The 16,423-nt window shown below is 43.5% G+C and overlaps 1 protein-coding gene across 1 annotated transcript in view; it reads right to left on the bottom strand.

Moving 5' to 3' along the window:
* The window catches only part of KIAA1324L (KIAA1324 like), a 102,230-nt gene that overhangs the window by 21,588 nt on the left and 64,219 nt on the right, over window positions 1-16,423 (bottom strand). Inside the window, exons 3-10 of the mRNA XM_027639871.1 lie at window positions 12,310-12,505; window positions 11,465-11,612; window positions 8,983-9,069; window positions 6,579-6,684; window positions 5,802-5,954; window positions 4,435-4,523; window positions 1,145-1,325; window positions 304-432 (exon numbers count right to left, since the gene is read on the bottom strand). Of these exons, the coding sequence (XP_027495672.1) occupies window positions 304-432; window positions 1,145-1,325; window positions 4,435-4,523; window positions 5,802-5,954; window positions 6,579-6,684; window positions 8,983-9,069; window positions 11,465-11,612; window positions 12,310-12,505 (1,089 nt within the window). The remainder of the gene's footprint in view (window positions 1-303; window positions 433-1,144; window positions 1,326-4,434; window positions 4,524-5,801; window positions 5,955-6,578; window positions 6,685-8,982; window positions 9,070-11,464; window positions 11,613-12,309; window positions 12,506-16,423) is intronic.

Genomic DNA, 16,423 nt, shown 5'->3' on the forward strand with positions numbered 1-16,423 from the left:
TGAATGCATCTGAAGATGCATTAAAATCTGTGTGGGATAGGTCCTTGGCTGAGGGGACTTCACACAGGCTGCAACTCCTGCCCTCTTCTGGTGTACGAGAGGTTTTTCATTTCTTCTTTGTGATACTGTGACAGTGTGATACTGACTACAGGAAATTTCAAGCCTGGTGCAAATAAAGAGAAGGGGGAAAACTGTGAGTTGTGAGTCATGTAGCAAAGAGCACACTCATTTTGATGGGTGTTCCATTACAGCAGTGATCCATGCAGGAGAAAGGCACACAGCAACACAGGAAGTCAGGCTCACCGTTCATCCCATCGCATTTCGAGTTGCCAACATTAAAGCAAGATGTCTTCATGTTGCCTGGCAGGATGTTCCACCACTTGTACTCAAACCCAAGGGCTGGTTCAGTCCCAGCAGGGCAGGCTTTGCACTCTGCAGGCCAAGAGGGCAGGAAACGAATATGACATAGCCAAAGTGAGTCTCAAACAGGGTTTTAAAGAACATAGTTACTACTTTTTTACTCTCTAGTGCAAGTAATAAGCAAAGAAAATAATTTATTTCTTTGTAATTAAACAGTCAAAGGCTTATCAGGACCAGAAGAGTAAGTAATCAGCAGCTGGGCCCCAAAGCTACATTTCCTTTTTAATGGGTTCAGCTGAAGGTTTGATCATGCTGGTAAACAAGAATTCTCACAAAATGCTATAAGGGACAACTGAGCTAATACATCTCAGAATCAACAAGCCAGAATTAAGACTAGACACTGTTGGCAGGGTACAGATATGACAGTGCTTAAAATGAGGTTTTCACAGGAAAGAACTTGGCTTGAACAGAAGAATGGGTAAGGAGGAATTACTGGCTGTAAAAGTTCTGATTCCCCACTCAGAATCCCTTAAAATAACTCTCAGGATGTTTATATCAGCCAAAAAATGAATACAGAACACAGCAGGCCAACTTAGAGCAGCAATCCCTGATAAGAAAGGACTTATGAGAGAAAACAGATATCCAACTCCCTGTCTCCAATGTAATTTAACAAGTATTTTATGCAAAATGAACTCTGGCTTCTGATGACGTGTCATTTAACTAAATCACATGCAATCAGATAACTGTTTTTGGGGACACACACAATTTTTTTGCAGACTCCTACCCTGCGTCCCATCTGAAAAGGTGCCTGGTGGGCAGGGAGTACAAGAAGATGAGGCATTGTTGTAGAAGCCAGGATTGCAGGGTGGACAATCCTGCCTCTCTCCAGAAGGAGGTAGGGTCAATGCATCAGGGAGATCCTCTCTGCAGATCTTGGGTTCAATCCATTTGTACATGATCTGAGTCTGGAATGAGAAGACACTGAGCTCACACGGTGCGTTATGAAGCTTTAGGACTAGATGCACCAATTAAGGTCCCCCCTGTAAATTAAACCGGGGTATTCCCAATGACTGAGGGCAAAACAAGGCACTGTACATCCAGGACCATAAAGGGAAGGTTGGATAAAGGAAACAGAAGTAATTGGGTTCACAGGAGTTTCCAAGATATCAGACCTTAAGAACAAAACAAAAATGTGAAGTTTAAAATAATTACTAATGTTCATTCCTATTTAATTAGTAAATATCTCCATGGAGATATTTCTGAGAAAAGTCAGATAAATAATTCTAGCAACTGCATAATCGACCTCTGCATTTTTATCACAATAACACAAGATATACCTTCTGCATTATAAATTGGGAAGGCATCTGTTAGAGAACACCACAAGTTCTGCATTTTTTCTCCATACTGGCCTGTTCTTTGAAAAGTCCTCAATTTCTCTCCAGCCATCTTTCACCTACTGAGCAAATCCCAAAACCATGCAGGAGCTCTCCCAGCCCCTCTCCAGTCCCTCTGCATCATCTAAGGAGCCATTTATGAACACTTACATGAGTCAATCCATGGTGTTACCATACACAGCAGTATGGTCTGTCTGTCATCAGCTCTCTCTGAGGAGAAGGTTTAGGTGAGATGCATCACCTGTGAAGTTGGGTTTCAAATTTCATCTTACTTTGGGTCTATCTCTGAAAGGGTTTTGTATCTCAAGATGAAAATTAGTTGAATTCCATAGCTGAGAAACCCAGCTGGTAAGAGTGAAACCTGACCACAGTTCTTGCTCTGGGTAATTTCACCCTTTTGTCCCAGAAGTGCAATCAGGGATCCTCGAGGCAAGAAGCTCAGGTAAGCAAGATTTCACCTTATGAATTTGATCCAGACCCCTTGTCATCCCGGGCGTTGAGCTGCTTGCACTCAAGGTTAGGCCTCTGATAACACAGAGCACTTCAAGAAGTATCGATCCTCTTTGAAACTGTTTCAGAAAATAAGCTGGAAGGAGTTTCAGTTCAGACTCAGGCCTTCGCTCCTGGGAGCTGCAATTAACCTGAGGCTTTCACACTTCATCACTGCCTACACTTTTTTGCAACCCTGCCTGTGCCAGGTCATGTACCCTGGCTGAGACATCCTGACTGACCCATGGACACAATGTCCCAGCTTGACATTGGTCATGTCTCATCACTATGGACTTGTTTGGCCACCTTGGCTCAATCTGGCCGCCGGCACTGGGTCTGCTTTGCCCACTTTGCTCAGGCACTGAGGGACTGCTCCTACTGTCAGAGTGGTGCCTGTTCCTATGGATCGGCCTGCCCTTGGTGCTCCTGAGCTTAAAGGATTTTCTGGAGTATTGCTCCAGAAATGCTTCAGCTGCATCACGGTGCCCAACGTTTAAAACAAGAAGCCTCAGAAGCTGGCAAAGCATGGGTGGTTGCCCAGAGCCCAAACACACTGCACACCACAGGAATCCTACTGTGTCTGAGCAGCAAGAACAGGGTCAGAGGGTCCCCACAGCCGTGGGGTGAGGGTCTCTGACACTGAGGCTGAAACAGTCAGCCTGGGACTTTTAAAGCAGTAGGTAGATGAAAAGTCAAGAGGAGTCAAGTGCTTAAATCTCCTGAGTCCCCTTCTATACGTGGAGTAGGACAGGAGGGAGACAACAATCTAATCTAATGTCCAGTGAAAATCCTGGCTTATTTTAGTAAGCCATGGATCAGTAGGCTGGTTCTTTATGGCCACCATTCACCCAAAGATGGCCTGCACAATCAGACCCTCTCATTGAGCTGCATCACACGGAGAGATGGATGGGGAGTATGACAAACCTGGGCCAATTTTCAGAGCTGCAGAGCACTAAGCAGTGAGAGCCATGAAAAGGGTCAACAGTAGGAGCCTATTCAGTGCCAGGGAGACTCAGATCACACAGAGCAGTGATAGGGTAATCCACAGGAGGTTGCAATTAAAGCAGTACCTGGAGGTGTAGCAGCGAACACCATTGCTAATTTCTCAAGTCATTAGAGGCAGTTAACAGAGCAAGAATCAGTGAGTCAAGACCAGGTTGCAAAGCCTGCCAGCTCTTGGGCTAAACTCACTGATGCTTCCTTATTAAAGCACACAAGATCTCAGCTGAATTTTGGAACTGGTTGATAAGGAGACTCCAAAATACTCCATCCTGCTAGCAAATATTAGGCCAGCAACACACAGGTGCTAGGGATTTTTACTGTTTGCAATCCCATCCAGATCTAAGAGAAATGGGAAAGGAAAGAGACAAACAGGCCTGACCATGAGCTTCTTATACCAGTAAACAGGAGTTTCTTCTCCAAATTCCACAAAAATTCCCACTTGATTACAAGGACAAAGGGCAGGAGAGCTCCAAATCCAGGCTGCTCTGCCAGTAGGTTCCTCTATGAGATGAGATACCCAGTGGACCTAAAATCTCTGAGTGAAACAACCTCCTGAGAGTGCAGGTGATATGAGGCATGGCAAGCACATTACCAGCAGTTAAGCTCTGCTGCTGCACACGAATACTCACAGGCTGTGCATACAACATTATTTCAAAAGATCATGGGCCCTTCTTTGATGTTAAAACTAAGGGACATGACACACATCATACCTATGCGGCCAAACACTCTTCTATTTGAAATAGGAATGGTCATATCCAATGATCCTGTGCCTGGGCACTGCTGGGACAGGGCAAATTATCACAAGCCCAAAATATGCCAGGAAAGATTGCTAACAACCATAGAGCCAGGTTTATTCTGGGACAGTACTTCACCCAGTGCTCCAACCAGCATGGAAGCAGGGAAGCAGCACCAGTGACCCCGTCAGATTTATCACAAGTGCAAGGAGCTTATTGTCTCACAGCAACAGATCCCTTAAGCAGACCCATGACAGACAGATTCTTACAGAGAGATAAAGGCTGGAGAGAAGGCAGCTAAAGGACAGACCCTAAGCCTCAGAGAAATTCAATGCCGAAAACAAAACTGGGAAAGTAACTGGGAAAGGGATTCCTACAAACCCTACCTTGTTTTCAAATCCAGAAGTAGCAGTAAGCTCAGTGAACATAAAAATAGTATCATGCCTTCTACTTACTTTTCCTTCTTTATCACATGGTGTATGGATCTGGAAAAAGTCTTTGCTTGTGCATGGAGGACGCTCTATACATGAACTGGATCCCTCATCTAAAAAGAAAATGTGATCAACAGGATATTAAACTATCAAATGGTCCCTGGAAACAAACATAACAAGCTTAAAATCTGGAGATTAAAGTGAGTCAGCAGAAAAATACAAAACAAGTATGAAAATCCAGCTCTTAATGGAGTCTGCATGAACATTCCCCTGAACTGAAGTAGCAGAAGAAGGAAAACATCAGCTATGCTTGTGCTGGCACAATGAAATTCATTGATTCAGTATGCCCAGGAGGAATTATTAGGAAGAAGTTCTTTACTATGAGGGTAGTGAGACACTGGAACAGGTTGCCCAGAGTAGTTTTGGATATCCCATTCCTGGAAACAATCAAAGACAGGTTGAATGGGGCTTGGAGCAACTTGATCTAGTGGAAGATTCCCTACTCATGGCAGGGAGGTTGGAACTAGATGATCTTTAAAGGTCTCTTCCAACCCAGACCATTCTATGAGTCACCCAAACCCTCACCCTAACCCTTCACCTTCAAGCAGTAATTTGTGCAGTTTGCCAACCATGGGAATATGTTCTCACTCGATAAGGAACAAAATTACTCCAATCCATTAGAAACTTCCTTGCAACACTGGCCCAATTCTTCCTCTTCCCAGATATATTTCCAATATTTCCTTTCCCACTGTGAGTAAAGGCACAGGTTCCAAGCATTTGCCATAATTGGTGATAGCAGGTTCTATGTTTGGTAACATATTCTTCAAGGAAACTACTACAAGGGAGAAAACTGAAGATATTTTGACTGCAAAGAATAGATTAAGATCATGTTATTTGATGGTCACCAGCTAACCAGAGCTGGGAATCCAGAGGACTTTGGGACTAGGTTTTGCAACTAGATCACCACATCTTCCAAGAACAGCCAAGGCAGGGACAAGCCAGAGAGAGTATTTAGAAAGGACGTTCCTCAAAACGTGTGAATTCTGAAGGAGTGATGAAGCAAATTCATGTCATCACCAACCGATAACACAAGTTGCCACAAGAGGGCACAGCACGACTCTTAAATCCTTCAGAAGAACGGTTGCCTTCGAGGTCATAAAGATCTCCATCCCTTCGTGTTAACATGGATGACCTTAGCCAAGTTCGACTGTGGTCCTTTATGTATATGTGCCCTCTGCATATTTCGGGAAATCCCACGTTCATTTCCTCCTTGCATATCAACTGGAGACTAAACTTCATTGTTGTATACAACCATTCTCACACCTCAAACATCTGATGACCTCACATACCCAGACCCTCCTGTTTTGGCTAAACCCACTTGGTTTATGTACCTGCATAATACATTTCTTCTTTACACTTGGTGCACTCTTTAGCTCCTTTCTCAGAATAAGTATTTCGTGGGCACACTTGGCAGCCAGATGCACCTGGTTTGTCACTGAAGGTACCAGGCTTGCATGAAAAGCATTCAGACGTGTATGCAACTCCTGTAAACAAATTAAAACACTGAAAGAGAGAGGTACACTCCATAACTGCTGCCTACCTGCTTATGGGTGAGAGCAAGCCAGCTGCATAAAACCCACAGACTTTTACCACTTGCTTTAGACACTTTGGCTTTGCTGACTCATAATTTACGTCCTTAATCTTTGCTCCTCAATGCAAGTCTGACCCATCTAGGAAGCTTATACAACAGCCTGAGTTTGATCACACTTAGAGCAGGATCAAAAAAAGCAACTCCAGATGAAATAAATAATTTAAATATTAATTTAACTGTCAATGTTGTGATATATATCCATTTATCACTGCTGAGAGGCTTACCAATAACCATGGTCTTTCTATACATTAGAGAACCCCTGCTTATTATTTTTTCTCTATGTTTTGCTAGGCCAGTCTTCTCCACTAGATGGCATTATTTACCAGATAAATTAATTTTTGCGCCTTTTTCTGACTGAAGTTTTGCTGTTCTGTTTTTACACTTTAGAGGAGCAGACAGGGAACAAGGGGCTAAAAAAAAATTCACTTCAATGCTCTAAGTACACCAGTAGAAATAGCACTTGGCAAACAGTGTGAAGAAAGAGTGAGATAAGACATAAAAGACAAATAACTCTTACCTTCAATCGTGATGTTTTTCACCAGAACTGGTTTTACTACTTTGGAGCCCATGAGAATCCCTGTTGTTCTCCAGTATAATATATTGCTACCTGATTTCAGAGTTACCTGCAATGACACATGTGACAATTATCAGACATCCCCTCACCAAGGCATTTTTTTATTTTCTACTTCCACTACTCAGATTTCTTGCATCCTAGCAGTGATCCTGGCTTTTCCTAAGCTGCTTAGTGTGTCAAGAGGTAATGGGGAGGGGCTGTACAGACATCTCTGATGAGAGTCAAAGTGAGCTTTATAAAACAGTTTCTCAACACCCAGTTTTGTGGAAGAACACCAAGAGCTGTTCCTGCCTTTATCTATCTACCCCTGGCACTCAGGAGCTTTTATCTCTAGCTCTATGTTCAGATATAGTCAATCTGTTTGTTTTTTAAAGCCTAAAGATACGCTTTCATAAGGAAACTCAACACAACCCAGAGATCAAAAATCCAGGTTCACAAGTGAGTTTTGTTTAGAGGCTTTAAAAATCAAGCTCTGCCTGTATCTAACACTACGGCATTGTGATCAGTAAGCCAGACACAAACCAGAGCTGGCCCCAGAAGCAGTCCAGCCCTCCTGCTCATTTCTGACCCTGAACAGCAGATCAGATGCAGAAAACAACCTGTTTTCCAGCTGCCCTGGCCCACTTGTTTTTGTGGTGTGGTTCGGTAAGTGACTGCCTGCCTGTACTGGCATGGGAAAGGTGGTGGCATCATGGCTGGGATAAGGGGTAAAAGGAAGGCAGGAGCACTTCTTTCAGCAGCAGTGTTGATGCCATCTGCCTTCAAACCACTTGTGTAACTACAGTGTCGCTCTCATCAATAAAAACAGCAGGTTTACCAAGCCCCTACCTGTCCTGCAAAGCTGTACCACAACTACTAGGTCAGTACAAGATGCCTATTGCCAACACAGTGATATTGGTCTGAAGGTGCTAATTTTCACACAGAAAGAGGAATAAACTCTACCAGCATAAGAGTCCAGGATAATGTCATGTACAGCAGTGCTGTACAGGTCTGGCATGACCATGATTTTTGTTCACCCAGGATGAAGAGTTCAGAACTCCAACAAAGTGGAAATACAGCCTATTTTATCTCCCACGCCCAAGTAGTTACTACCCAGGGGGACAGACGAGATCTGTGTTACCACAGGTAACAGCAGAACTGGGACCATATTGAACCAAACATCCTGTTGTGTGGGGTAGAGGCTCCCAACATCAGCTCTGGTACAGCAGGACTTGCATGCTGAGAGTAGAGGCTGCAGCAACCACAAGACTGGGCTCAGGGAAGCCACCGTGACAGGATTTTCAGCACAGAAAAAACCCTTCAGGAGTGCCAGAATCATCATCTCACCTAGCTCACATGTCTACATTTCAGCCAGGCATCTCAACAACCTTCATAGCCAGTGAAGACACCTGCATACCTCAGATGATGAGCTCAGATGGCACTATCTCCCATGCAGACTCTGTCTACACCCCTCAGCTCACCCAAGTCCATGTCCTGGCTTTGGATCTATGGTTTAACTCATGCCCCTCATCCCTCCTCACCCAGATCTCCAGACTCCCGATGTAATCTTGCATCTGAGCGAAGAGGCACTGCCAACCAGAGCTGGCTCAGGAATCCGTTTTCTCCTCCAGGAGGATAAGCAGACCATGGAAAATGGAAAGCATGCTGCTGCCTATGCCCACTAAAGCCTATGCTTTACCTTTGCTGATATGGCTCTGGGGACAAGGGTATGATGGTTCAGTGGAAGCCAGGCCTAAGCTAATGAGCTGGTCTATGCATGGTCTGTCACAAAGCAAACCCAGCCAACTGGGTCACAGGTCAGCCAAAGGGCTCCTGCTCCTGACATGGACAGGTTCATATCCATGCTGCAGGAGTCACCCTGGTGCTGCCAGCTTGTTTTTCAAACAGGTAAGTCCCTAGAGAGCAGAATCTGGGTGGAGTCCAGCTCTTCTGCACACATTTGAGAATAAAATGTCTGTCCTGCTTGTCTCCACATACACCACATCCACTGCTCTGCTGAGACACAGGAAATAATCTTGCGTTCTCATGAGCAAACAACTGTTGTAGAAGATTTCAATTACAGCCGTGCAAAGTGATTGTGGCATGCAGATTTGCATAAATCTATTTAGCCTCATAAAGCACTTGATTCAAAACCCAGGGAAATCAATACAAAGTCTTGCCTCTATATCATTTGCTTTGGGATCAACTCCTTGGGGATCTCTGTGACTTTTCCCCTCAGTACTAGGAAAGCTGTGCTTCTTCAAATGCATTCACAGAAGCTGGCCCATGTTTGGTGTCTACCCGGAGGAAATCACAGACATTTATAAGTGGAAAAGAAACTTCTTGAAGCAATTTTTCATACACTTACAGAATGAGAACCCCATTCTCCGTTATCTGTGAGCTTCACCCACTTGTCTGCTGTGGACTCCATCTCTTTGCACTGGTCATTTTGTATCTGTTAATAAAAACACAAGATCAGTGACCACAATCAGGTGCATCTCTCTGTCAGCAAAATGACTGCTGGGAATTAAAAGACAGCTTCGTTCCTCTCATCAACATATTTAGGACACCAGCTGCCTTACCTGTGGCAAAATAAACCCCCAACTTTCAAAATCTGCTAAAGCTTAATAGTGCCTCCAGTGAACACCTCTGACATACATGGTAAAAAAAGAAGCAAGAGGAGAAGATCTCAGACTTATCCTCTCACTGTCTGGTCAGACAAGAACTCTGCTTCCTCCTTCTCCTGAGCCCACCAAGACTTAATTCTCTAAAATCCAGAGGCCATGGACTTCTAAGTCAGAGGAGAAGTAGGACTGGATGGGCCAAAGCTAGAAGAACTACTTTCTCTTCAGTGAATATCTGCTGTGTCTTTGGCCCGCTGCCGACTGACCTAGGGATGAGAGTAACATTATCAAGGGAGAGGCAACATGCCGTGAAGAGCCTGTCCTGGTAGAAGTGTGAGGTTGATTGTCCCTCACCCAGGTCCAGGGCAGCTCAGAAGCCTTTCCTTACAGCAGCATTTGGGACACTTGGAACACATTTGGGATGCATAACCCTTCATCCTACAAAGCATCTGTGCACTGAATTCCCACCTAGATCAACAGCACTGAGGAAAAGAGGTGAGAAGAAGCACCTGTGAAGAAGGTAGATCCCTAATTATTTTGTGGAACATGAGCTACATCATCCTTGTGCCATGGTTTCCATCTGCAAAAAGGAGGTAAGAATATATAGTCTCTTCTCACCAGGTGTAAAAGGCTTCAATATGTAAGAAGAGCCAGGGAAGGGCAGATCAAACACTTCACCATTTCCCAGTAACCTGCCACTGAAGCACCACTGTCCAGAGCTAAAGTGCCATTTTTAAATATATTTAAGCACAAAGACATGCTGGAGAAAAAAATTGACTTTTACAGGAGTGTTAAATATGGTTTCCCTGAAATACTAAGACTGACTAGGAATTTATGGGTTTTTCTGTAAAGGACTGCACCACTCTGCAGACACTGCTTTTTGAACAAGGAATGATAAATTTAGAGGAGGTGAATGAGTGGGATGTGGATAAAAGCAATAATCAAAAAGCCATTTTCAAAGCCAGCCCTCAGAGAAACAATACATTTGCTCCAGTGCAGGAGCAGATCTGTCAGTCAGTCAAGCAACTGGAGCTGGGATTCATAATCCTGGCACATTCATGTGACAACAGAGAGTATATTTGCAGCTTTCTCCCTATGAAAGAGGCAGAATAGTCTAATATAAAGCTGAAATGGCTAACAATGTTGCCTGCACTATCTGTTATCAAAGTGCAATAGCAATCTATCACACGTAATTCTGTCCTCCTTTCCCAGCTCTACTAAGAGTAAGGATACTTTGCACTTTTCTCCAGACTTCAAGAAATATTAACCAACATCAGCTAAGACTTCTCACTCCTGTGGGGTACCATGAGCTGTGTTTTTCAGATAAAAAACCAGAGTTTGTCAGACAGATACAGAAGCAGTAACAGAGGAGACTGAAAATTTCCATCATCTCCCTCTCTGAGTTACCCTACCATTACATTTTTTTTTCTCTCCCAAATGACAGGTACAACATGACAAGGACAGCAATACCGGGTCAGTGGAACCTTCCAAAGCACCTCAGTAATGTGGGACATATACACCACACTCTAGATACTGGTGCTGGGAACCCTCTGGCTCCCTGGACCACAACCAGTCCATCCATGTGGGCAGACCAGGATTGCCTTCCCCATTCTGGTTGCTGCTGATCAGACTGTTTTAACAATCTGGGTACAGCATGGTGCAAGCCCAGTCAGGCTGCCCTCAATTCAGAGCTGATGATCCCCAGCCCCTTCGTTTCACAGTGTGGATGCATCCTCAAAGCCTAATTCCTACTGAAATTCATGTGAATTTCTCCTGGTTTTCTTTTCATCATAATTACTAGGACACAAATTCACCTAACATCAGAATTAAGGTTTCCACATACTACTACCTCAGAAGAAGTCTTTTTAAACATTAAGTCCCTTTTCAACATCTCAAGTCAAACCACCAAACTTGAAGTATCTCTCACCAATAACTGTCTTGCAAAAGCTGGACTAACTGGGGCAGTCATGACCCCTAATGGAAAAATCTCAGCGCATGGTAGGATAAGATCAGTTCTGCCTGAGTTTTGAAGATGAGACAAATACCACAAGACAGAGATAAATACCATAAGTGACAGAAAGAGAAGAAGGTTTTATTATCTTGTTCAGCAATAACAAGCTATGGGCATATGAGGAATGTAAAGGGGGGTAAAGCTGCTTCTAACAGTCTTTATCTGGGTTGAATTCTTACAATATAAGGTAGGATTCACCATGTAAAGGGCCTTACAAAAAATTCAAAGAAGATGTTGTTGTCAATATACTGGTATTCGAAGAAGACAGAACCGGATTTCTTCAGATGCACAGCGTAGATGAGGGAAACTGTACAGTCATCCCTGTTTGACTCGATGTAATTCCCTCGAGGCGTCCATGAAGAGCTGATGAACATAAACAAAACAAGCCTCAACTGAGATCACAGATACTGAGGAAACTATTCTTACGCTACCATACAAAAACATGTTACATAATAAAGAACCCAGAATGCCACAACAGATAACTACAGTGAATTTATTAATTCATTACTGGATTACCATTTATTTTTCAACTCTAATAGATATAATAGATATAGTAATTGTATTTTGTATCTGGGTTTATGTTTATATGTTACAGGAATAATATAAAATACGATACTTTTCATTAAAACTGTGCGTGTGAAAGAATATGGTACAAAAAATTGAGGACCCAGCCTACATAAGAAAGGTTTATTATCCACAAGTTCAATACAGTTTCAATTATACTCAGAAACAGCCTTCTGCAACTACTGTGGGTCTCTAAATAGGCTGTAAAAGGACCTTTTAGCCACAGTTACTATGCCATGACCCTGGAGCTTTACAGCTACAAATAAGAGCAGCTCCAGGCTGGTCTTAGATTCGCTAGCTGCTGATGAGCCCAAGGAGACCATGTCAACAGCAAAGAGATGGCTACAAAGTTCACCTCCCAGCCGCTCTTGTTTGCCATTAGTAGGGCTGGTTACCCTCTGGGGAGCTTAGATGAGTCATTAAGCAGCTTTGTGCTGCTGAGCTGTCTCAGGTTTACCCATGGCTGCATAACCCAGATGCAAACAGAACTTCTTACTTGTTGCAGCTGTCGGCTTTATTCTCAGATGAGCCAACCGCAGTGTCCATGAAAGTCGCCACGTTGGAGAATCCTGCTGGCAACTCATCCCACTCATCAAATTTGATCCCACTGCCCAGTGAGTAGGTCCCCTCTGCACACTTGCTGCACACCTGGTTCTTCATCTCGAGGTACTCACCAGAGGCACAGGAGAAAGCTGGGGAGACAATCATTTACAACACATGAACGGATACATTAATCCTTATTAATTTCCATTATTTTTCTGCCACTTACTTAATTAAGATTGAACTGCCAATAAAGGGAACCAAACAGAATGCCCCAGTCCCAGGAACACAACAGCTGAACTAGCAACTATCAGCTGCAAAATTGAGATGTTCATCAGTTTTCTGGTGAGATGTTCACATGTTTTTCACTGATGTGGCAGCACTGAAACCAAATCCCAGATGATGGCTCCTGATTTGCATCTTGTCTCTATCGGCAAAACAAGATTTTAGAAACAAAATCTCTATTGACAGACTGTGTCCAAAAGCACTTTGCAAAAATGAGGACTTATAATACAGTTCTCCTCACCCTTGCTCACCCAACTGTTACACGTTGAGCTTAATTAAAATCACTGGTACCTGAAAGCCAGAACAGACTTGTCTCACCCACTTGTATGGCAACTAAGAGGGGTGTACAGCAGTACACTGGTGGTAATACAACACTACAAACCTTGGCTGAGAGTAACAAGGGTCTCTCCATGTTTCTCCTCACACGAACTGTCTAAAAAGCCTTGAACATCTTGCCTGATAGATCAGGTGGTCTTGGAAAAGATCACCCATGGGTCTTTGTCTAGCAGATGAGGATCTTTGACTGGGGGGACATTAACATGCTGAGAAAATAACCACTGGTTGTCAGCACAGCAAAGACAGTTTTCAAAACCTGTGTAATTAGAGGAAGTATAATTAAGAGGTATATTCACAAAGTGTCTTTTTTACTGATGTCTCTAAAATTATTTCCTCCAAATGACTGTATGCCCTTTAGCCCCCTGATTACCCCTCTGCCTGTCAAGAGAAGAAACCTGGACAGCAGCTGAAGTCCTGTATGCCCACAGAGTTCCCTGCCTGTGCCAGGAATCGTAACTCCTACCTAGACACTCATTTCACTGGCAGGCCACCCTACTTGCCCCCAGCAAGTCCTCTTTGAGACTCAACATCCTGAATGGAAAACAAATGAGCACTTTCTGCAGCACATAGTACTTCCTACATTGCTTGCAGATTTTTAAACTTAACTATGCCAGTCTAGCCGAAGTAGAATTCAGAGCAACACACACAACTCACATCCCAAGAAACAGTGGGGTTTTCTACTGTTTCACACATGCCACGTTGCACAGTGAGAGATATTTCATACACTCTCTTTGACAGACGTAAACTCATTAGCCTGAGAAACTGCAGGATGAGACCAGACTGCCAGCCAAAGTGGTCTGGCCCAAAATAACCGACGCCTGCTGCAGTCCCAACAAATGTGGTTCCACAGATGTGCTGATGTTTATGTGCAGAAAAACTTGTTTGATTGTAAGTACTTTCATAAACTCATGGCTGCATAACACCATTTTCCATCTGAATCCAACTAACAGTTCAAGCTCTCATTTCTGTGCCAGGTCCTGCAGCATTTCCTTGTGTAATTGCCCTTGACAGGTGGCACTGGAAAGCAGATAAAAGGTCCATTTAATGGAAAGATCTGCCAAAGGATCATTTTTCCCTGTTAGTCATACCAGTATACTCTAAACTTGAACCAGTGGACTTCAAGCCAACAGTTTTTTAAGCGTGTTGCTCACTGATGAGTGGACCAAGAGGGAAAGTGGACCAAGAAGGAAAGCGGACCAAGAAAGAATCCAGGCAGAGACAGATGTCAGGGTGAAGATACACAAGGAAATACTGCTGCAATGGATTTTGTGAAAGACTGACAGACCAAAAATCCGCCCTCAGTGAGAGCAAGTGGTTTTCTGTAGGCAGTGGCACACCACACAGCAATACAGCTAACATCCCATCTGAGTAACTCTGGGACCTCAATTCAAGCAATAGAATGTATCTGCAGCTGGAGTCAGAAACAGTTTTCTCCGGAGACTCCAAGAAAACCAGTGAGCACTTCCCGTATGTCTGAACTGAGACCACACTTTGTACAGCTTTTCACCTTAAATGGGTAACAGTGTCCTGTCTCACTGCTTTTGCATTTTTAATAAACCTCGCTTTATTTTTTCCTTTTGAAGGATGCAGAGAAAAGCCATTGGGAGGGAAGTAGAAAAGTGAGATCTCTCACTACATATTTGAATTTTTTAACAGTTTCAATTTTTTTTTTTAAAGAAAGCTAAATAGTAAAAATTGAAAGCACTGCTTAACCATTCCAGAGTCAAGAACTTCAACTAAGGAGTCAAGAACCATGAGCAATTCACTGCCATAATGAAGATGCAGAAAGTAGCAGAGCCTTCTCTTCCATTGCAGTGAGATTGAGCAGAGATTATTACTTTAACTTAACTAATATATTTTAACCCTTTTCAGATTGATCATTTGAGCGAAATAAAAGGGTATAAGAGATCAGACTGACTGCCACACAGGACACAGTCTCTATCTCCCGTCTTCCAGGAAAGAGATGAGCCTTTTTCTTATTCAAGTGGGGAATTACCTTCTTTCCCTCTTCTAAGAATTGTATTTCAAAGGCAGCAGCATTTCCCATCAAAACACATCCAACTGCAAGCAAACTGGCTCTGAGCATGCCAGCTGCTTGCCAGGTTCAATTTGGGGCTGAACGTGGCTAATGGCAACACAAAACACTTTCGACATTGGAACAGATGCAACATTTGGTCCCGTTCCAGGCGGTCGGGAGCAGCTGGAGGGGAATGGGGAGGAGATACAGCGTGTGATGAGCATGGAGATGGTCTCACAGTGTCACACAACTTGGTCTTCTAGCAAGGAGACAAAAAGCCAGAGTGAACCGTCTTTAATCTAAGCAGCATCAGTTCAGGCGTTTGTCCCAGCTGGAGACAGGCAGGTTGTGGCCGTGTCCCCACAGTGGGTCAGAGGCACTTGTGGTGGGACAGGGCACAGACAGATGATCCATCTCCAGGCACTGGCACTTCGCCTTGCTCGAGGCTGCTCCATCTCACTAAGACGTAGCCGAGCACAGGTGCAGCCCTGACCAGTGATCACAGAAAACACTTGACATTATTGCAGCACTGCTGTGTATACGGGGGTGACACAAGCAAGATGCAGCCAACAGGAAGGACAGAATAAAAATATAGGAGGTTAAGGTGTGATGTGAAGTTTCAGGAATCTAAATCCTGTATTTTCAGTGTGTGCTCTAATTCATCCTCCACTAAACTCTCCATCTTGATTCAGACTCCAGAGGAAAAATTAGTTTCCCATATGAGAGGTAGCCTTTGTGAACAGCCGTAAACCCCAGAGCCCATTTGTTTAGGCATTCGATACTTAATTTTCAGAGAACACAGCTCTGTTGAATAACTGGACATCACTATTCCCCCTCCCTCTATGACTGCAAATTTTATTATTATACCTTTCAAATATCAGTTTGTGTGCTACACATTAAATTACACAGAGCAACACACACTGTGAAGACACAATGTGATCTTTCTTTCTGTGAACAAAACTGTGATTCATGTATTAAAAGGTTTCATGACTTGCCCCATCAATTGACATTTTTAAAACTGGAAAAACATTTTCAGAAGCAGTTAGGAACAGCACAACACACTGTGGTGTTGGATACACTTATGCCTTCAGTAGATCTTTGGAGCTGATGCAATTATTGGTGATTCATAGCTGTAGCTTTCTTAAGCAAATAGAGAAGAAAAAAAAAATGCTGTGGTTTGTACAGGTGACCAGTCTTGCTCACAAAAAAGATGCTGTAAAGTATTGTTACCTAGACACTGCCACAGCAGCCACACACATTCATACACTCATGTGATAAAGCTGACACCAGATTCACGTCATAAAAAACTGTCATGAGCTACAGTACTAATACCCACTGAAACCATTGTATAAGTCTTATCAAACAGGCCTCATTTCATTCTTTAAAAAGGATTACAAGTCGATTGATAAAGGTGACGGAGTGCGTGTAATAG

Source organism: Corapipo altera, unplaced genomic scaffold (assembly GCF_003945725.1).
Source record: "Corapipo altera isolate COAL_440 unplaced genomic scaffold, ASM394572v1 1b, whole genome shotgun sequence".
Lineage (NCBI taxonomy): Eukaryota > Metazoa > Chordata > Aves > Passeriformes > Pipridae > Corapipo > Corapipo altera.